This window comes from Tinamus guttatus, unplaced genomic scaffold (genome assembly GCF_059628265.1).
Source record: "Tinamus guttatus ecotype Peru unplaced genomic scaffold, ASM5962826v1 Tinamus_guttatus_pri_ptg000120l, whole genome shotgun sequence".
NCBI classification, from domain to species: domain Eukaryota; kingdom Metazoa; phylum Chordata; class Aves; order Tinamiformes; family Tinamidae; genus Tinamus; species Tinamus guttatus.
Genome location: NW_028288654.1, coordinates 130,345 through 151,774, shown reverse-complemented (window position 1 = coordinate 151,774; position 21,430 = coordinate 130,345). Strand labels below are relative to the sequence as shown.

Genomic DNA, 21,430 nt, shown 5'->3' with positions numbered 1-21,430 from the left:
CCAGGGTGCATCTACGCAGCTGTGACTGCACTGCTGCCCACAACAGATCTGGATTGCAATAAAGACTTTCCTAAGAGAGAAAGAGATAGAAACCTAATGGTTTCTATCTAAGCTTTCTTTCTTTTTCTTTTTTTTTTCTTTTTTTTTTTCCCCTGCATAGAATCTTTTAGAATATGCTAAAAAAAGGGGGGGGGGTGAGGGGCAGGGGGGAGAGAAAAAGGTATCCTCCCTGGAATATTAACTCTCTTATGGTCTAAAGGAAACAAAGAGCCAAATTCAGATTTCAGTGCCTTTCCTTCTGCTATGCAACGACCATGCAGCTCCATTTCTCTGTGTCCTTTTCCATGTGGAATCCATGGGTCTCTTTCCAGTAGGAAGTGGTGTCATTAGGCCAACATAGTTTCACTAACACATGCCTCTAAAGGAGATACACACTAGCGTATTTGGTCCTCATGCCATCCCAAGGGCACTGCCCTCCTCTGCCAATAGGGAATTGTGGCAAATTTCCCACCGTTTTCTTGGGGTGGCTACAAAAACATTCCCATGCTGTCCAGTGTACCGAGGTGAGAGTGAGTTATCATTTAACCAGTGACTCACCAGTGTTACTGCTCCTTATGCCTCTGTATGGGATTCACATCACTTGTAATTTCCCTCGCTGATCCAAGGCCAAACTGGGAGGCCCAGTCTGATTTGCGGCGCTGCGCGGGTCGCGGCGAAGACGGCGCGCGCCCCCTGGCGTCTCCCGACGCAGCCAATCGCGGGCGGCCGCGCGACGGCGCCGCGGGGAGAGCAGCGCGGCCCTGATTAGCGGCGCCGCCGCGCACGGACGGGTCACGTGGGGCAGCCCTAGGGCAGGCGCTGGGACGGGGAGGGGCGGGGGCTTGGGCTTCTTGCGGCGCTCGGCGCGGGGCTGGGCCTATGGACGCGGCGCGCAGCCTTGCAGGACGTGGTCGGGGGCCAATGGGGCGCCGCGGTAGGGCGCGAGGGGCGACGGTGGCCGCGACGGGTAGTAGTGTAGTGTAGCGTAGCGGGGCTGCGGTGGCTGTGTGGGGTGTTCGCTCATCTCGTCCTTTGTGCCAGTAGGCTCTGCCATGGTTCCCCGAGGCTGTTGCTTGCGCCGCTGAAGCAGCCGCTGCGGGAGCAGCAGTAGCAGCAGCAGCAGCAGGAGGAGGAAGAAGAAGCCGCCACGAGGAGACGGAGGGGCGGCCCGGCCGGCGCCCCATGCTGCGGCGCCGTCCCGCCGCCCACTCGCCTGCGCCCTGCATGGATGGGCATGGGGAGTGCAGCGCCCCCTCGCGCCGCCGCTGGGGCTGAGGCGCCCCCCACCCGCCGCCGCGGGCCGCCCGCCGCGCTCGGCCTGCTCGTCGCGCTGGGGCTGCTGCTGCGCGCAGGTACGGGCGGCACCGGGTGCCACGGGCGGCCGCATCCGGTTGTTTCGGTCGCTCATTTCGCGCTGTGCCCGCGGACTGCCGCTCTCGCCGCTGTCGCGGTGCCCAGAGCGCGCGGGGGTCGCGGCAGCATCTCCTGCTGCGGGAGCGCGCGGGGGCCGCGCTCAGGCTTAGGGTGATCCGCGGCCACGCGCGTTTTCCGCGGGGGTCGGGAGCAAATGGGCGAGGCCGCGCAGCAGCGGAGCGAACAGAGCATGGATGAAACATACGTTTCCCTTTGTCCCGCCTTCCCTGTACTTTCCGAAGTGCTTTCTTGCCGTTCCCGGCTCTGCGGCCGCTGGAGGTGCAGGCGGGTGCACGCAGTCGGATGGTGCGGGAGCTGCAGGCCCGGCGCGTCCCCGGCAGCCCCACCTGGGCTCCCGCCCACGCTCCGGGGCCGCGTGCAGCCCCCAGGTTTGGAGGAGATTCTGTTCTCCCCGCACCGGAGCCCTCCTCGCCTTGACCAGCTGCAGAGAGTAGTCCGCGGCCGCCCGCCCTGGCGAGCTGCCCTGCGCTGAAGTTGTCCCAAGAGGCTGCAAGGGCTCTGGGTCATGGCAGCGAAAGGGAGGGCTGTAAAAGCGCCCCTTTGCTTGCCGGGATGGTAATTGTATTTTCTTTGCAGAAATCCAGTGATCAGATAAGGCGCAACTGGTTTGCTTGTGTCAAGTGGACTGTGTACCTGCTGCTCGAGCCTCATGAGTGCTCCGGGTTGCGCTTGCGAGGGGTTTCCTTGCAGCTCCTATCTCCTTGTCCTTGCAGGCTGGGAGAGGTGCCCTCGCCATGCTTGGGGTCTCTCGCTGGCAGCCTCGGCCTCAGCAGCTCTGGGTTTCCTGCTTTTCCCCTGTAGACAGCAAGCAGCCGAGCTTGAGCCCCAGCCGCGCTGGGGAAGCGAAGCAGACCGCGTTTATGGCCTGCTTCCATCTTCACCCCTTTCCTCCCTGCCGCCTTCTGCTTTCTTGAAGAGGAACTTTGATCCTTGCTTCATTCAGTTTGTTTCTGTCTAAACCTGTATCGCTTGCCTTCTTTTTCATGTCCTTCGCAGGAGCAGGATTCTCTTTTAAAGTTCAGCAGCTTGTCACAGAAAGTACTGAAAGGCTAAATAGAGCCTTGTTTATTGACTAAGTGATTAACTTAAGTGTAGAATTGCATAATTGGCTTGGTATCATCTGGAAAAGAAACTCTGGGCTCACACTTGGCAGGAGTTAATGCTCTTAATCCAGTGCTTGCCATTGTCTAGATGAAAACAAAGTTGCGCTTGGGCCTTTGAGAGAAGTGGCCTGTGTTGCTGTCCCTCCGTTCCCCTGCCAAACACCACCCTACAGAGGAGAAAAAGGGATTTCTCTCCTCTGTAGAGCCTTTCCCCAAGGGGTGAGCCCTCTAGGATGTCTTTAAGTTTGTTTCTTTGCAGCGCCTATGGGCAGGGAGGGGAGCATAGGGGCTGCAATCCCAGAGCTTTGCTTGATTTCCCTCTGCCTTCTGTTTTGCGCATAGGCGACTGCCAGCTGCAAACCCACTGTCGCATCCAGAAGTGCACCACGGACTTTGTAGCCTTGACGTCACATCTCAACTCCGCTCTCGATGGTTTTGACTTGGAGTTCTGCAAGGCCCTGCGGGCGTACTCAGCCTGCACCTACCGCAACTCCAAGGTGTGCCGCGGAAACCTCGTCTACCACTCCACGGTGCTCGGCATCAGCGACCTCATGAGCCAGAGGAACTGCTCCAAGGACGGACCCACGTCCTCCACCAACCCTGAGGTGACGCATGACCCCTGCCACTACAGCGCCCGCGTGGGTGCCAGGGAGCAGCGTGGCGGGGAGCAGCTCTCTCCTCCCACCTACCTGTTCTGTGGCTTGTTCGGTGACCCTCACCTGAGGACTTTCAAGGATCACTTCCAGACATGCAAAGTGGAAGGGGCTTGGCCCCTCATAGACAATAACTACCTATCAGTGCAAGTGACGAATGTTCCTGTGGTCCCAGGATCCAGTGCTACTGCTACAAATAAGGTATGGGTCACTCTTAAGTCAGAGGCGTAGCAGCAGTGAGCTACTTAACCCTGATGAAGGAAGGGTTGCAAGAGGCTGAGAATGTTTGAGACTGTAGTTTTTAGAAAATACAGTTGCTGGGCCTATATTCTGTGAATTTGCTCTTTTGCCGATTTCACAGAATGGTTGAGGTTGGAAGGGACCTCTAGAGATCATCTAGTCCAACGCCCTTGCTCCAGCAGGGACACCTAGAGCACGTGGCACAGGGCAGCGTCCAGGCGGGTTTGGAAGATCTCCAGACAAGGAGACGCCACAGCCTCTCTGGGCAGCCTGTTCCAGGGCCCTGTCACCCTCACAGGAAAGAAGTTCATCCTCAAAACACCTCTGCCTCCCACCCTGAAATATCACCAGAAAAACACTTAAGAAAACTAATCTGATGCCTTAAACATGCATCAGCTTGCAGCATTTGTGACTGCCCCTTCACTAAGCAGAAATCTGAGGGTCAGGGCAAGGAAAGAGTAAACATCACTGCTTTCCATAAATTGTACATTCCTAACAGTTGAAAGCAAAAAACAAGAACAAAAAAAAAAATACTGACAGCGGTGCAACAAATTTGCCAGGCACTGAAGATTGAGAGGAGAGGCCAGAAGGAGAATTGCAGAGAACTGAGAAGAGATAGCCCAGGGAAGGGGAGGGGGAGGAGACATTGCTGCCACATGGCTGCTGGAGGGTCTTAGCGCCCTGGCTGTATGAAGGAAGTAGCACCCTGAAAATCCTACTGACAGCGTGGGTCCATCTGCAGGTGGGCAGAATTTAAGTGGCTGCATGAGAAATAAATGCTCTATTACTAATAGTATTGTGCCCTTTGTTTCAGAAGAGTACTTGGCTCTTTATGCCAAAGGCAGGTAGCATGTGTACTTACAGGAGGAAAATGAGGAGAATCAACCCTTGTTGGGGAATGCTGCAGTCTTCCCAGACCATCAGCACTGGGAAATTCTCACTCTTGCTATACATGGGGTAGGTTAGAGCCTGCACAACTGCCATGGAGGTGTAGCTGTGCTACTGGAGGGGAGTACAAAACAAAGGAAGGAAACTATCCTATTTCTTATTAAAGTTTTGCAAAAGAGACTTTAGTCTCTTGAGAAATCTGCTCCAGTGGCTTTTTTTTTTTTTTTTTTTTTTTTTTTTCCCGCCCAAGATGTTTAAAGATGGAGTACAAGAGAAAGCTACACTGTATAACAGGGGTCCTCAAACTTTTTAAACAGGGGGCCGGTTCACTGTCCCTCAGACACTGTTGGGGGCCGGACTATAGTTTGGAAAAAAATGAACGAATTCCTATGCACACTGCACATATTTTATTTGTAGTAGTGCACAAAAAAAAACAGGAAAAAGAATGCAATATTTAAAATGAAGAGCAATTGTAATCAACAAAAACAAATAATATTTCAATGTGAACTGCTTTTGGCTAATGAGATGGTCAATGTTAGGTTCCATAGTTGTCACTGCTAGCTGTAGCAAGTGATGCCAGTGTTCATCAGTTAGTCTGGATCTGATTGGAGATTTCAGATGTTTCATTCGGGAAAAAGTCTGCTCACAGACATAGGTGCTGCCAGAGATGGTTGCAATTTGGAGTGCATGGTTCCTGAGATTATGATATGTCTCTGAGGGGAGAGATGCATAGAAATTAGTAAGGCTGCTCGATTTGAATGCATCTTTCAGAGAGTCACGAGTCTGTAGTTCGGCCAATTCCATTTGGTAAATCGGATCAACAGTTTCAATGTCAACAGAAAATGGGTTCCGGAAAAGCTGTATGTTCTGTTCATGGAGACGAAGCTCGCTCTTTAAATCTAATTTGAAACTCCTTTTGCAACATTTCTAGTACGTCCATACATGTTTTGTTTGGGAATGCAACTGCTGGTTTTTCTGCAGACAGGTTTTGAGTTGTGGGGAGATGGCAGAAGTTTTCCTCCTTTACTTGGTTAATGAGCAGGTCTAATTTGACTTGAAATGCTTTCACATGTGAATACATATCACAGATGAGCTTCCCCTTTCCTTGAAGTTGGACATTGAAATTGTTGAGTAGCTCTGTTGCATCTGTCAGAAACGCAAGGTGCCATTTCCATTCTGCATCTTTGAGCTCTGGTACTTCTTTGTTTTTAGAAAGCATAAAATCATAAACCTGTGGAAGTAAGTCATAAAATCGTTTCAAAACTCTCCCTCGACTCAGCCAACGGACTTCTGTGTGGTACAGAATATCTTCATGGGCAACATTTAGCTCGGACAGAAATTCCTGAAACTGTCTGTGGTTTAGTGCATGAGCTCTAATGAAGTTAACACAAGAAACTACAATTTTCATGACAGAGTCCAGCTTCAGTGATTTACAACACAGTGCTTGTTGGTGGATGATGCAGCGTATGGCTATTGGATGTGAATGGTTGCGTTTGTCCATCTCTTTGTTAATGCGTGCAACCACTCCTTTCATGGACCTCACCATGCTAGGAGCACCATCAGTTGTCACACTGAATAGTTTACCCCAGTCCAGCTCCAAATCGTTCACAGTTTGGCAAACTTTCTCATAGTTATCCTCTCCTGTAGTTGTTCCTTTGATGCTTTTCAGTGCAGCAAGCTCCTCTGTGACTTCGAAAGAATCATTTGTCCCACGAATGAAAATTAGAAGTTGTGCAGAATCACGAACATCATTGCTTTCGTCGAGTGCCAATGAGAAATAGCAAAGTTTTTTTTGAGGAGTTTTGCAACTGCAGATCCAAATTTTCCCCCATTTCTTCAGTCCTTCGTGTCATTGTAGGTCCTGAAAAACTCACTGTACTAAATAAATCTGCCTTCTCTGGACACATCTCTGGCAACAGAAAGAAGGCATTCTTTAACAAATTCTCCCTCTATGAATGCTCTGCAAGTGCGCGCTATGAGCTTGGCAACTTGATAGCTTGCTCGAAGTTGAGCGGAATGCTCAGGTTTCTGTATTCATCAATAAGGGGATTTCTCCACAGTTTGGCTGAAGAGGCAGGAAAAAGGGAGGGGAGGCTGAGTGGAGCCATGAGCCGAGTGGGACAAAAAGAGCCATCTGCAAGGAGATGGGGGCCTTTATAAATGAGGGAAATAGAGGAATTCCCCTACATTCTTCAGCAAGGGGGACAAAGGAGTTGGTGAGCTCAGGTGAGAACAGATGGCAGAAGGCCGGAGTTTGGTATAGGCAGGCCGGGAAGGCTGTAACTTCTGAATACCTTGGCCAATGGGGAAAAGGAGAGGGCGTCCCTCGGTCGGGAAATTAGGATAAAAGGGGGGCTGCGTCCTCCAGCAATTTGAGAGACCCCACAGGGATATGCCCGGTGGACTCTCCCTTTATTTGAATAAAGTTTTAGGACTCCTCTGTCTCCTTTTTGGACATTCAGTTCTTGACAGCGAGATTTTCCGCACAATTGGGGGCTCGTCCGGGAGCCTTCCACCTTCTGGGAATGGCAGACGGCGATTGGAGTCGACGGCAAAGCTTTTGGTGATCGACTCCCTTCGACGGCAGCCTGCACTGGATGACTGATTGGGTTCCCAAGACTGTCCGGAGACAGACAAGAAGCGGATCAGGGAGATCCGCAGGTAGGACTGGGAGGGGGTCCTCAAGTGGTTTGACGGAAGGGACTAGGTCCGACAGAAAGGACTAGGTCTGAAGGAAAGGACCTCCGGGTAGCGCGAAGTCTGACGGAAAGGACCATTGAAATCTCACTGGTGAGTACTATGGGACAGTGGGGAACAAAAGGGGTGATGACCCCACTATGGACATCCAGGGAGGGCAGCAAAGGGAAGCCAAAAGAGGATACTGGGAAAAGGAATGATCCTGCCCTTGGTCTTTTTGTACTGGCAAAACGGGCTATTGAGGGCTGTCTGATTTGTGCTAAGGCAAACGGCCGAGCCACAAGAGAAGTTGCAAGGGGAGGACGACCCTGGGCTGTATGCCCATTCCAACGATGCCAAGCAGACTTTACTGAGATGCCCCGTTTAGGGAGACTTAAGTATCTTCTGGTAATAGTATGTCAGTTGACAGGATGGCCCGAGGCATTTCCAACTGCCTCAGCAACAACTGGATCTGTAATTAAGGTGCTCTTAGAACAAATAATTCCAAGATATGGGTTGGTAGAGGCAATAGATTCAGACAGAGGCACTCATTTTACCGGAAAGGTCCTTCAAGGTGTCATGACTGCCCTGGGGATTCAATGGGACTTGCATACTCTTTGGCATCCTCAGAGTTCTGGTAAAGTGGAAAGGATGAATGGGAACATTAAAAAGCATCTTTTGAAATTGGTGTTAGAAACTAAGATGCCGTGGACCCGTCTTTTACCATTAGCTTTAGCAAGAATAAGAGCAAAACCAAGGGGAGACATTCAGCTGTCCCCCTTTGAAATAATGTTTGGGATTCCCTATCCTGCTAACACCCAACCTGGCAAGGAGGTGGGGATAAGTGATATATATTTAAAGCAATATGTGGCCAGAATACATTCTCTTGTGAAGTCTCTCCGACAGGAAGCCCAGCTCGCACAGACCCTCCTCTTGGATTTTGCAGTCCATGATATCCAACCAGGGGATTGGGTCTTGGTCCAAGAATGGAAAGAAGCACCACTGCTAGCAAAGTGGCGTGGACCTTATCAGGTATTACTAACCACAGAAACATCAATCAAGACAGCTGAGCATGGATGGACTCATCATACCAGAGTATGGAAAGCCCTGGCTAACTCTCCGTAGTTCTGTACCGCTGGCTGGGAGTGGGTCTGGAAAATAAACTCTGGGTTGCTGGGTCTGTGGGAGTCCAGGAGGATGTGAAGACTACCCATGGGTACTAGACCTACTGAACGCAGGCTGTTAGTTAATAACCTATGCAGAGTCCACTATGCTTCTAGAGATGGGCGTAGGGGTTTGTAAAAACAAATATTGTCCAAAGGAGGAAGGGAAAAAAAAAAAAAAAAAAAAAAAGAGGAGGGATTGAGCGGAATGCTCAAGTTTCTGTATTCATCAATAAGGGGATTTCTCCACAGTTTGGCTGAAGAGGCAGGACAAAGGGAGGGGAGACTGAGTGGAGCCATGAGCGAGTGGGACAAAAAGAGCCATCTGCAAGGAGATGGGGGCCTTTACAAAGGAGGGAAATAGGGGAATTCCCCTATACTCTTCAGCTGCCTAGTGCCCTGGAGTGCTTGGGGCGGGTGGATTAAGTGGCAGGAAGTCATCTGTGGCTGCTTGGTTTTCCCCCCCCAACCCCTGCCTGGCAGAAGGCTGGGGGGGGGGGGGGGGTCTGTACGGGCCCACACTCCGTAGTTTGAGGACCCCTGCCCAAAACCACCAGAAAGATGGTTGAACACCAGAAAAAGCAGTTGTGAACTGTGAGGCTATAGAAATACAAAAGAAACCCAAGTGACACTTCTCTTGCATGTTCCCCACACTCCAGAAGGCTGTAGCTGAGTGATGCTTTGCGCCACAGACGGTAACTGCATTTAAAAACACTTCATGAATTTTCCTTTCACAGCATTGTGGGCCCTGTCTCTGAATCAGTACAAACTTAGTGTCTCCACACAATGAGTGACACTAACTACAAACGTGTAAGGTACTAACTCCTCATTGGCTTTTGAAGCTATGACCTGCTAGATTCACTTATATTATGAAAACACTGAAACAATGAAAAATCAGATTTTTTTTCCACCTTCCCTAGGCCGCTCATGGATTTTTGAACCTTCTAGCACAATTTCCTTCAGCTGTTCCACATCTGGATTCAAGAGTTTATTTATCTGTCCCTCACAGTGAGGTAATTCTATACCTCTTCCCACCCCCTGCAACCCTGATTTGTATCATTTCAAGTTCTACTATTTCCCTTTGAATACTAGAGAACCCAAACTGCAGCAAACACACAAGATGCAATTGCACTGTGACCCGTGCTGTATAATGTCAGAAAGGTTTTATCCTCCGTTTTGCTAATGTGTTTAGTGCTCTGCTCCTGAGAGTACCAGAGGAAAAGTGTGGAGGGTCTTTCTGCACACAAATCGCGGGGTGGCCAGGCCAGGATGGTAGTAGTAGATAGGTGGTCTTATCTTTAACTGACTGTATTTTAAAAATGTTTGACTGCTGTTGCATGTTATGGGGGATAATGTATTCTGGAACAGGCAACCACGTGGATTTGAGGATGTAAATGTCTGTACATACTGGAGGGGAAAAATGTTTTTTAAAAAATGATCTTTTGTCTTTATTTTTAATCTTAATGCATCTGGTTTTGGAGTTTTTTGGTTTTTCTTCTTCTCTGGCCTTCTGCAAAAAGCAGTAGTATGTTTTCACTTCTGCAATACTAGTACTGGATTTGACGTCCCTGCGGTTGCATAAGCAGTTAAGTGTGCAGGAGCAATTAAATGAAATAAGACATAAGCTTTAGGATATTAGAAATCCCCAGCACCACTATCTGTTAAATGTACACAGTACTTGACTGTTTTCTTTCTTGGCAGGTAATCAAACTTTTATCAGCACAGCTCTTTGGGAAATGAAGGTTGTGTTTTGTATGCACAAGTAACTTTTCAAGATAAATTTTAATATCTCTAATGCATCCTTTTGATTTCTTTATGGAGCAGGCTGCTATAAAAGGTACAGGAGAGGCCTATTAAACTCTGCTGCTGGATTGATTCATGTAATCTTTTTTTGGTCTTTCCACAAGTGTTCCATCTTGGTTGTGATGGTGCTGCTGCATTTGCTTACATTATTTTGGGCATAGGCCAAAATATGATAAGCTTAAGATATGGCTTAAAGAGACATCAAGAAAACAATTTCAGTGTTTTTCCTTATCTAGACAGTATTTTTATAACTTGGAGCGTGCAAGTAAGCTACCTGCCTTCTCAGTAAGAAAACTTCTCACAACTTCATCACCAATCTTGCTGTTTGTTTTTATTTATTTATTATTGCAGATGTTTTAAATAGGTGTTTAATTTCAATGGGAAATGAGTTTTGATATTTGCTTCTCTGCAACTCAATTGTAAGCTATCCTTCTTGCTCTTCTCTAAAGCAGACCTAATAAAAGTAATGACAAAAAGTGTGGAAGCTTTAAAATATTTTAAACTCCCCCTTTCAGGGGAAATGATTGAAGGAGGTGTAGGAATAGAATATTGAATCTTTGCCCCACCTGCAGCAATCCAACTTCTCCTGACTTCTGAATTGTCTGTTTTGGGGGCCTTGTCATCACTTAGCCTTGTAGGTAGTTCTTACCTTCAAATTCGCTACACTTCACTAGTGTTTGGAACCTTTAAGGGAATTGATAATGAAGGGAGCTTTCTGTGTAAAGTTGTCTTCTCACTCCAAACCCCTTGTGACTTGAGGAGCCCCAGCAATCTGAGAGCTATCCACTAAGTTTGTAGAGGACAGGAGACCATCAGGCGGCTTTTAACAAGAAAATGAGGAATAAAAGAATGCTTTTCTGCTTTCACTACACATCTGTCAGGAAAGAACAGAAAGCAGGAAAACTCTTCCTCTAATTCCTTAATTGGAAAGGTATGTCCTCCTGTGGGAGATGCATGTGCGTTCACAGAATGCTCCTGGCAATTTGTTTGTAGGTGTTTTGCATGTTTGCGATGCCGATAGTCAGGACATCTGTTTCTTCAGAGGGAACAAAGCTACTGTATATTCTGTGGTCTAGTTGAAACTTGCAGCTCCACTTTCTTCTGAGCTTGTTTGATCTGCTTGTGCCCCTTGGCATAGGATCCCAGGACTTTTCAGGTGGGGAATGAAGGATCACCAAGGAGCTGGGAAGCAAATTTTCAGAGTGAGTCTGGTGCAGGTCACTGGTGTTTCCTTATCTGATTTCTGGAGAGGAAGGAGAGCTCCCCAGGCTTGGGGGAGCTCCTGAGGCTAAGTGACTATTTCAAGGGGATTGGAGGAGTGGGTAGGAAGGATATCATATAGTACCTTGAATAGGGTTTTTCTGTTCTTGTTTTGTCGTGGGCTTTATTTGGAGGGGAACAAAGTCCTTGTTTTCTTTGACCAGCGTGACAGGTGCTCTGGCTATCTCTGTTGCAGTTATCCCAGAGTAGCAAATGAGGCAGAGGTGCTTGTGTTTCCCTATGGAAAACTTTTCTCCTTGTTTGCAGCGCTCAGAAATGGGGAAGGGGCTCTTCCCATGCAGGTGTTTTATAGCAGATAACTTAGGGGTGAGATGTGGAGAATGGGCACGGGGAAGGTAGGGAAAGGAAAAACAAACAGGCAGTAGAAAACCCAGAGCTTTCACTGTGGTAAGTTTGCTGGGCATAAAGCCTTGAATCTGGGAATAGGCTGCATTAGCAGTGTAATGAAACAGTGGGTAAGTGCTCTTTTTCCCCAGAGTCAAAACACTTAGGTATCTCTTTTGTAGTCTTGTTTCTATTTTTGCAGGAGGAAATCATTGGACTGAACACCCTGTACTTACTCTCCTTTAAATAATTAATATTAAAATAGTCATCTTCCAGTTACTGTTCAGTCAGGCTTCTGAGTGGAAGCATCAGATTGCTGACCATGTGTGATTAATTTTCTCATCCTTATAGACTTCCTGCCTAAGATAAAAATGAACTGCAGCTTTATTCCTCAGAGGAGGCCCATACTACCTTTTTGCTGAGGGGCTGCGGTCAAAAGCCACCTCGTTCATGAGGCGGAGCAGATAAAACACTGCTCTAAGTTCCTGAGATGTGTCGTTTTGGTCTCTGGAGAGCCAGGAAGATGGCGAGCAGAAAGGGAGAGTGAAGAGCCCAGGGTCCTTCAGTCTGTGCTTGGATGTAGAGCAGGGCACAAACCACCTCAACAGGTAGCTACGAACAGCGTGAAAATGTAGGTGCCAAAACACTTTCCGTGCGTTTGGGATGTTTCTAAAAGGCTGAGGTTTACCAGGGTGCTTAAGAGAACGGCTCTCTCCTTCCTATCAGAAGCCACCTGGCTGTGCCCAAATGAGGTGGCCAAGGTTGTCTCCAGACAGCTCATCCTTGAACCTCTTCTGTGAGCAGTGTTTGACCTGGAGATAGGGCAGGCTCCAACCTCCTCTTGTGATTATCTTAGCATCTCTTTAGTTTATTTCAACACTGAAATCTACCTCTGTCAATGTGTTCTATTATCTATATCTTTTTGTTTTTGGATCACTTGTCTTCATGAAAGAAATTAGGGTTGGAGAAATAACATGGTTGTGAAAGAACCAAGAGTGGTCAGGGACTAACCAGAACCTAAAACAAGGCCTTTTGGTCATGGCCAACCGGTGCCTGGTTCATAACATGCTGAAAACAATTGGGCTTTCCTTTTAGGAACAGAACTGATGATAGAGAAACCTTGGAGAAAGGGACCTTGGCACCGTGCGAGCTGGAAGGCAGGAGGTTAATGCAGCCTTGAGGCTGCATCTCGGACCTCTCTCGGATGTGGCCTCTGCTCCGTGCTCTTGCCTTTGGCACTGCCAGGGCAATCTCCTGCTCTGTAAGGAAAGCTCGTTTAGCTCTGTTATGGAGCTGCCCTCAGTCACACCAATGTGCTGCATCGGTTTGGATGGGCTCGTAGGAACAGCAGGACCCACAGCAAAAATACCACAGTTTTCCTGGGCACAGGCGATTTACTGGCTTTGGGGATTTGTCAACTTCATCAATGTGAAGATAAACATTCCTGTTTCCTGGTGCTCAGGACACTGCGGCCTGACTAGGGGTTGTTTTCTAGGACAAACTGTGACAGTTTGTCCGGTGCTAAATCGTCTGTCTTAGTTTCTGGGACTACTGCTGGAAAAATGTTGCTGGAGCCTCAGTGCCTTGAACCCCCTCGTTCAGGGAGCAGGAGAGGAGGAGGAGTACGTGGTCTCGGCAGTGTCTGTGTGACTGTCTCCGTAGCTCTGGGGGTGTCTTGGGGGCAGAAGGAAGGAGAATCGAGTAGTGGATAGAGATGGCGGGTTTTTCTCAGACATGGAAATGTGAGTTAAATGTTAATGTTGGGCACTTAAACAGGCTCTACCTGCCTGCTGTTATGTACGTGTTACAAACTCACTGCAGGGTAGAAGAGCCCTTCTCCTCCTTGGGTTGTCCACCAGGAAAACGAAGAAGGAATATTTTAGCTGCTGTCCCATTGATTAAAGGACATGTGACTGTGATCAAGTTCTGGGTAGTATTAAAGTTAATTTTAGATGCTAGATGTCTCTAGAGGGTGGTGTTTTGTTTTAAATAAATGGTGACCTTCTCGACCATGTCAGAGCAATGCTTTCCTGACTGATCTTGGGTTTCTCTTTGGACACCTTCTCCTGTTGAATTCTTTCTTTCGGCCGACTTCCTCTTGCCTTCCCTGTCCTGCGTGAGATCCCCACACTTTCCCTTCCCCTTTGTGCCCCCAACGCAGGGCGGTAACAGGTCGGGGAAAGGCAGGATGTTTCTGCAAGCCACCAGAGGGGTTGCTGTGTTTAGCTTTGTAAACTTGGCCCCAGTAACATCACTGAAACAGTCTCCTCTAAATCTCTGGGGACTGCCCTGCTACAATAGTAGGTGAAACTGGGCAAGATCAAAAACTGCCCAAAGTTAAGTCTGAAGCCTGGTCTAATCCTAGGCCGACTTGGTCTGAACTCTCTCCTCAGGCATCCCAGTGTTGCTTGCAGTAAGTGCAGAAGACCTGGATACCTGAGGTGGTATTTCTAGATATATAGGAGCTTGTATCTTATGGCTATGGGTGGGCTAGACTTCAAGGAAAGAAATATTAAAAATGAATGAGCAGAGCCGAGTGGCTTGGGCACAAAGGAGAAAGGAAGGCTCAAGAAAGGCATCGATGCTCTAACCACACAGCGGTACATTGTGCATCAGTGATAGATGGGTGGTACAGTGCAGAGGTGCCAAACTGAGTTACTGCTCGCCTGGTCAGACTAATCCATGTATTGCAATGAGGCTGGCCTGTGGAAAGTCACCTTTTCAGAGACTTTCAGCAAGTCACTAAGGAGACAGATCACATTTGGGTCTGCATATTCAAATCTGGGTTTGCTTATGAAACTTTGGGTTTCCCTTTCTTCTGCTCTTCTCTCCTGCTTTCTTCCCCTGCTTGTTCTCTCCTTTCCGCAGTTTCACGAAGGGAGAAATGGAAGCAGAAGCAGGGATGGATGAAATGCTGGGATGGAATCAAGATCACAAGGTCCTGTAAGAAGAAAACCATATTCACAAACCTTATATTGATTCAAAGCAGAGAAAGGCTTTCGAAGTGTTTTGGGGGTAATAGTCTGTGTGTATTCTATATGGCTGAAACCATATAGAACCTCTCTGTGGGTTTCTGTACATAGGCTGCTTTTATTTTTAGTAATCTTCATGTAAGTGAGGCTTGTATAGTGTAGACTCATCCATCCTTCAGTAAAGGCTTGCTTTGGTCCTCACTGCAGCAGCTTCAGAGCTGTGTGTGCCCTGAGCCTTGGGCCTGGTAACTTCAAAAAATAAAACCCTTTCTTCATCTGGAGGCCCAAGCATTTGGATTTCTTTTTTCCTAGGTGTAGAAAGGGCAGCTATAATTTCTGGTCTGTAAACAGTGTCACATGAACAGCTGTGTGGGGATGTTTTTACAACCCAGCCAGAGTAAAGTGTAAAACGCTGCTTTCTGAGCATGTATGCGGACCGCTCTCTGAGTGGGGATGAGCATCGAGCTCTGAGCTTAGTGGGCAGGCCCAAATAGTCACAGCTGCAGAATGGAAAAGGAATGGAAATGTGTATTTCTTTCCATGCTGTTAACTACTATTTTTCCCCCTCCTTCCCTCTCTCAGATAACTATTATCTTCAAGTCATACCAAGACTGCACAGATCAGAAGGTCTACCAGGCAGTGACTGATGACTTACCCGCAGCCTTTGTGGATGGCACGACAAGCGGAGGCGACGGGAACACCAGGAGCCTGCAGATCGTGGAGAGAGTGAGCGGCAAGTATGTGGAAATGCACGCGCGGTACATGGGCACCACGGTGTATGTGCGGCAGCTTGGGCGCTACCTTACGCTGGCCATCCGCATGCCCCAGGAGCTGGCCATGGCCTATGAGGAGAGCCAGGACCTGCAGCTGTGCGTGAATGGCTGCCCATCGGGTGAGCACATCGACGCGAGCGGCTACCTGCCGCTGCCCAGGGTGGGGTCCCCGGCTGCCGCGCGTGCCCGCTCGGCCTACACACTGGAGAGCGCCACCTCAGCGTGCCGCGAGAAGATGCTGGTGAAGGACATCTACTTCTACTCGTGTGTCTTTGACCTGCTCACCACGGGTGACGCCAACTTCACGGCGGCAGCGCAGAACGCGCTGCAGGACGTGGAGGCGCTACATCCGCGCCGTGAGCATTGGCACATCTTCCCCCACGGTGCAGGAGCTGCTGGCACGTGCGGCAGCCTTGGCATTGCGCTCAGACTTGCCACCTTGATCCTTGGTGTGTTTTTATAGAGTCTTTTTTTTTTTTTTTTTTCCCCCTCCATAACAAAGTTTTGAAATATATATTGTCATAATATATTGAGTAAAGATGAGTATATATGTATATATCATGTATATGAAGGGATGTTTTGTCTTAGGACACCCACCAGATTGTACATATTGTGTTTCTGTTTCTATGTACGTTGGATGTAGTATTCTTTGTATCTGTTTGTTTTGCAGCTGATGAAATGTTTTATAATGTCCCTCCATTGGGATCTGATAGAAAGCACTTTATTTTTTATATATTAAATATTTACGTGTGTATCTGAGTAATTATGTATTATACATATACATGTGTACATACAATACCCGGTGTTCTCTCAATGTACTACTTTGTTTAAACTTTTTAAAATTATATATATGAACTTGTTTTGTTTTCTGGCCTTCCTCTGATTGTAGAGGTTAGCGGCTCTCTTTTCCTACAATCAGGCTGGTGATTTGTTGCATTCTCTAGTGAAAAACAATTTAAGAAGGGAGCCTTTTTCTGTCCCTTAAACAAATGCTCCTTCCCCCTTTGGAGGGGGCTCAAAGAACCCTCTTGTAGAGCTCTGCTTCTGCCCTGCACAGCACTAGGCTGGAGAGACCTGAAATGCAAAACTACCTTTGTAATCCTGACATCCTCTATAGTGTGATTTTTTTTTTTTAAGAAGAAAAATCCCACAGCCTTTCTGTGGTGACTGCCCTGGAGTGAGACTTATGTAGCTTTATAGAAGCACTGGAGTGTTGACTTTTAGAGATGCTTAAATTGTCTAGTTCTTGTAACTTTAGAAAGGGTTAGGTAACTTGTTTGTATCCTCTTCAAAATAATTATTGCTACCTGGAAGGTTAGTTATTTTGTGAGTTGGACTGGAGCAATCGTGCCTATGTCTAGATTTGAATACCCTCTGTGCATTAAAAGGGGGAGATGAACCCCCAGGCTCTGAAATGTTCCTCCTGAGAGACTAGAAAAGTTCTTCAGTGGCCTAAAGGTCTAAGTCTCCACCCTTAAACATGCTCATCTGAGACCACTGGCTCCACTTTCCGTGTGAGACCGAGCTGGTGCTTGCCGTGCTGTGGGGTGGCGGGGCTTGTTCGCCCACTGTATTTCTACCAAGGCTCTTCTGGCTGCCTTGGGCGCTGGCGAGGGGTCAGGACAGCAGTGGGCTTTTCTCAGAAAAGCTCTGCCTTACCTTTTTGGTAACTGCCTAGTACATTGCTCAGGAGAAAACATTAGAGGAAAGGAGCCTGAGCTAAGGCTGGCGATGGCATTTTATCCTAGGCTAGAGCGTGGGTGTCTCTGGTGCCACTTCAGGGGTGTTAGGCTGGTGAGTTTGCACCGTGTCTGCTCCCGTGGTCCCAGCTGCTCCATGCGGAGCATAGCAGGGGAGATCCCCGTGCCTGGCGGGGCCTCCTTGGGCCGCGCTGGGTGACGATGCTCCGGCTGGGAGCCCATGGAGGAGTCTGACACGGCTGCCCGCGCATCCTCACCCGCTGCTGGTGTGCATCCTCTGCCCCCCATGGACCCTGTAGGTATAAATATATATATCTCTGTATGTATATGTATACTAGTATTGACTTGTGAGCCCCTCAGATGAGTAATATTTCAGAACTGCAGCACTTCCTCTCAAAAATTTTTCATTTTTTTGTTCCTGCTGTAGGACTTCTTGAGAAAATGTTATTTGCACATGTTCGTTCTTCAAGTCCACCGTAGCCAAGAGAGCTCTAGTTAGTGCCAAACACATGGATATTTTGAAGCTAGTGAATGGTCTCTGGGGAGAACTTAAGCGTGGAGGGAACACTGCTTTCCACAGAGCCGCTGAATGGCCGTCTTCTAGAAGGCTGCAGGTTTTATTTTCATGCTTGGAAACCCCACAATGTGTCAGTCTTTGCAAAACCTTTTAGATGTGGTTTGTGAATATACAAGTATATGTTTGTGTGAAAGAGTGATTGTGCCGTGTGTAAATACTTTAAATTATTGAGATAGCCAAATAAAGTTGCCTGCCCCACTGCGGAGCGTCTGTGCTGTGGTGTCCGTGACGGAGCTTGCGGAGGAGACCGCACGGGGCAGGTGGGCAACCCACAAGTCAGGGCCCCAGGTTTGTTCCCCAGCCATCGTTCACAGCGTGGGAACGTGCCGGGTGCCATCGGGGCACTTACCCGCACGTGCTCACTTCCCTCCTCCAAGTTCGCAGAAAATTTGTGCTCCGCAGCTGTGAAAGTGCCAGTTTATGGAAGAGTCAGCGTGTGGGAAATGTCCCTTCGGTTCCTACTTGTGCGTTCTTCCTCGCCGCCTTTGCGGAGGTGCTTCGAGGAGCTTAGGCCCCACGGTCTGGTTTTGCCAAGGCCGCCTTGAGAAAGGTTGTGAAAATCCTGCTTGCGAGTTACTGGGTAATTCTGAAACGAGAAGGACCTCAGGAGAGAGAAATAATTGCTGTAAAACTGGGGAGGAAATGGAGGGATTGAAAGAATCAATGGTACAGAAGCGCCTACATGGCTATGGAAGTTTGCGTGACAGACCAGTGTGTTACGCATGCCCGGAAACTGCCAGTGCTGGAAGCAGGCCACATACCCCACGCACCAGGCCCAGCGAGCACAACCCTGTGCATCCCTTCCCCAGCCTGCGGCCGAGCGGGGGCTGGCAGAAGGCCACTTCTGAGCCGCGGATGTGCCACTGAGACGCCCCGCAGCGGCAGCCAGTGGCTCCCAGACCACAAGGAGCTCTGGATGTGCTCGGGGAGCACCCAGGGAGACCGTCCTTTCTGTAAGAGTTCTCACGCGAGCTAGTTTACCAGCGCAAGCACTGCGGGAGGCACTGTAGCGTGACCATCAGTGTTTTAACACAACTACTAAATTATTGCTGAAGATACCTGGTGGCCTTGGTCTTAAAAAAGGCCAATGCCTTAGATGTTGCTGGCTTATTCAAAAGATTATTTTAAGTCGCTTCTGTAGCATTTCTAGCCAGAGTATCTTCTGTTTGCGTTACGGATGCTTTGCACTTGGTTTATGGCTTTTGAGGCTGTGGCTATTTGCTTGTTACGCTCAACATTAAACAGTGCTGCAAGCTCTCGGACACCCAGTGACCGCTTCATTAGGGGGCACGTTCAGGGAAAGCTCCCTGTGGCTTGTGGGTTTCCCCTCTTTTGTCCAGCTTGTAGCAGCGTTTCAAACCCCGCATGCGTTTCCCTCATACAGGTACAGCTGGGGTGCTGTGCACCAAGTTGTTCATGCTTCGGCTTATTTTAATTCCCATCTATGGCTTAAACTGATAAACGGTGTTTCTTCAGTTCTTTCCCCATTCGAGGCATTAAAGAATACTGTTTATATAACACCTAGGCCTGACTAGTACTGGCTTAAAAAAAAAAAAAGCTATTCAGTGCTGTTTACAAGATTAACTTTCTCTGTGTCATGATGCTCATTCTCTCCATCTATATTCAAAACAAATGAGGCCTCTGTGTGTCAATGCTGTTCATTAGATTTTATCAGTCTTATTAATTAGTTTGGAAAGCAACATAGCCACAGATCACATACAAGTACACAGGTTAAAAAGTTATTGTAATGTTGATGGAAATCATTTCAGAATTCTTTTAATCTGACTGTGTTTGTAAATTATACTGCATTGAGATTAAAGACTGTTGATTAGTAAAGCAACTGTGAAAAGTAAGATTGACTACAGGGTCAGATACATACAGGGATAAGCCTCAGCACTAATGACGAGGTATAAGACCAATGTGTAGTATGTACACTGACAATGAGAGTCATTTAAAGGCAATATTTTCATGAATGCTGCAGTAGTAAAGCTTAATTTCCCCTTTCTTATATATTAGAACGATAGGAAAATAATCCCTTAAAAATGCAAAATACATGCTTTGTGTTGATTTTTAGTATGTGCTGAAGGCTGGGTCTGCAAAGGATTTCATATGCTCTGGTGTGTGATGTGTCTAACCCAAAAGTGGGGTTCACGGACTCCTAACTCCAGGGTCCCCAGCTCACTCTGCTGTCCCCCAGGGACTCCCCACTTGGGCTGCCGAGCAGAGGGGACAGGTCTTGGGGTGATACCTTCACCCTCACCCCGTCGCAGGTCAGTGGTTCAGCCGCCTGCCTCCTGGCAGGATGTTTTTGGCAACTTTTCCATGCGCTCAGGCCCAGGGGATGGCCAGACATGTTTGTAATAAGCGCAGCACTTCTTTGAGAGGCGACTGGAAAGTCCTCTGCTGCCAAGGCAGAGATTTGATCTTTCACATCCCTAGAGAGTGCCAAATCCTCAGCACCCGAGGCTTGTGCAAATAAATGCCATTCTGCTCTGCTAGAGGGTGATAGCATTATCCAAACCAGGTCTTAGGTGTCTATGAAGAAGCAGGAGGCAGGCTTCACTTCAGTTACCGTTAGCAAATGAAATGCATCGTCCCACTTGGTGCTTCGTGGAGTCAGCAGCTTCCACCAGCCCCACACACGTCTCCTGCCTGGCCTCAGAGAGCCCCTTTCCTGGCCTGTCTGCAGTGTCTAATCAGGGGCACGTGTCTAACACGTAACCTCCGCACAGGAACAAGGGCTGTATTTCTAGTGCTATGTTTTATCTTTTGGGTCATCTGTTGGTGTTTCCTCTGATAGCTCCTGTGCTTTTTGCATCCCCTTATTTATAGTTCATGGTAGTTCACCATTTTAAGGGGTTGCCAAAGCCAGTCCCTTAAGTACCCCGTAGCCATGTGATGCAGGTATTTGCCTAGGAAGTGAGAGCTGCCTTTGCAAGAATTCCCACTCCAAATTATGTAAAGGAGATGTTTAAACTAAGGTTTCCTGCCTTCTCAGGTGACAAGACTAACTGCTCTGCTATTGGCGAGCTCAGCTGAAACTTTTACCACTGCAAGAGGAGCCCCGCTATGCAGAGTGGGTCTGCGACTCCAGGCTGGAAAGTCTGCGGAAAGCAGCGCACTGGGTGTCTGCTCGCTGCAATCTGGGCACCGCGGGGCCTGAACATGACACCCCGTGCAGAGTTTCAGGGGTTATAAAGCCCAGTCTCCCCCTGAATCATTGCAGACACATATAACATCTGCACTACAGGTAGCCCAGCACCAAGGTTACACCGATAGCTGATAAAAATCCCTCCAATTTGGACATCCCTTTATAGCCTCCCATGGGACTGATCCAGCAGCTGGAGAGCACCAGGATGGGCTCCCAAGAGCTCGGCAGGGTTTAAACCCTTTGCTCCCACTTTCTGCAGGGACAGCAACATCGATTTTCCACTCCCATCTTCTGTCTTGCCATAGGGCTAGCCCCATAGCGGCGAAATTTGGGGGTGACTAGCACATGTTAAAAAGATCATCTTAAACACTTCACCATCTTTGCTGGTACCATCTTTGCTGCCACCACCAGCCTGTTGGCCCTTGCCTTGATGCAGGTGCCAATGAGCTGTGAGAGACAGATGATATCAGATTTTTTTTTCCCAGCCTTTAGCAATTGTACAATACTTTATCAATTATAAAACGTATCAAAAGGCCCTAAATAATTAAATGGTGGCTTGCAAGAATCATGCTTGTGAATCTTTTTTTGGAAAGCTACCATTTGGGAAGATAAAAATATATTTACACGCTTATAAAAAGTACTAAGAAATCTCA

At 48.2% G+C, this 21,430-nt stretch overlaps 1 protein-coding gene across 1 annotated transcript; it reads left to right on the top strand.

Moving 5' to 3' along the window:
• The first annotated feature begins 1,273 nt into the window (after positions 1–1,273).
• Positions 1,274–15,812, top strand: LOC104570821 (repulsive guidance molecule B). The gene is made up of 3 exons (XM_088521386.1): positions 1,274–1,391; positions 2,919–3,430; positions 15,159–15,812. Exons 1-3 carry the CDS (start codon positions 1,274–1,276, stop codon positions 15,810–15,812), a joined length of 1,284 nt encoding a protein of 427 aa, XP_088377512.1.
• Positions 15,813–21,430: the final 5,618 nt, after the last annotated feature.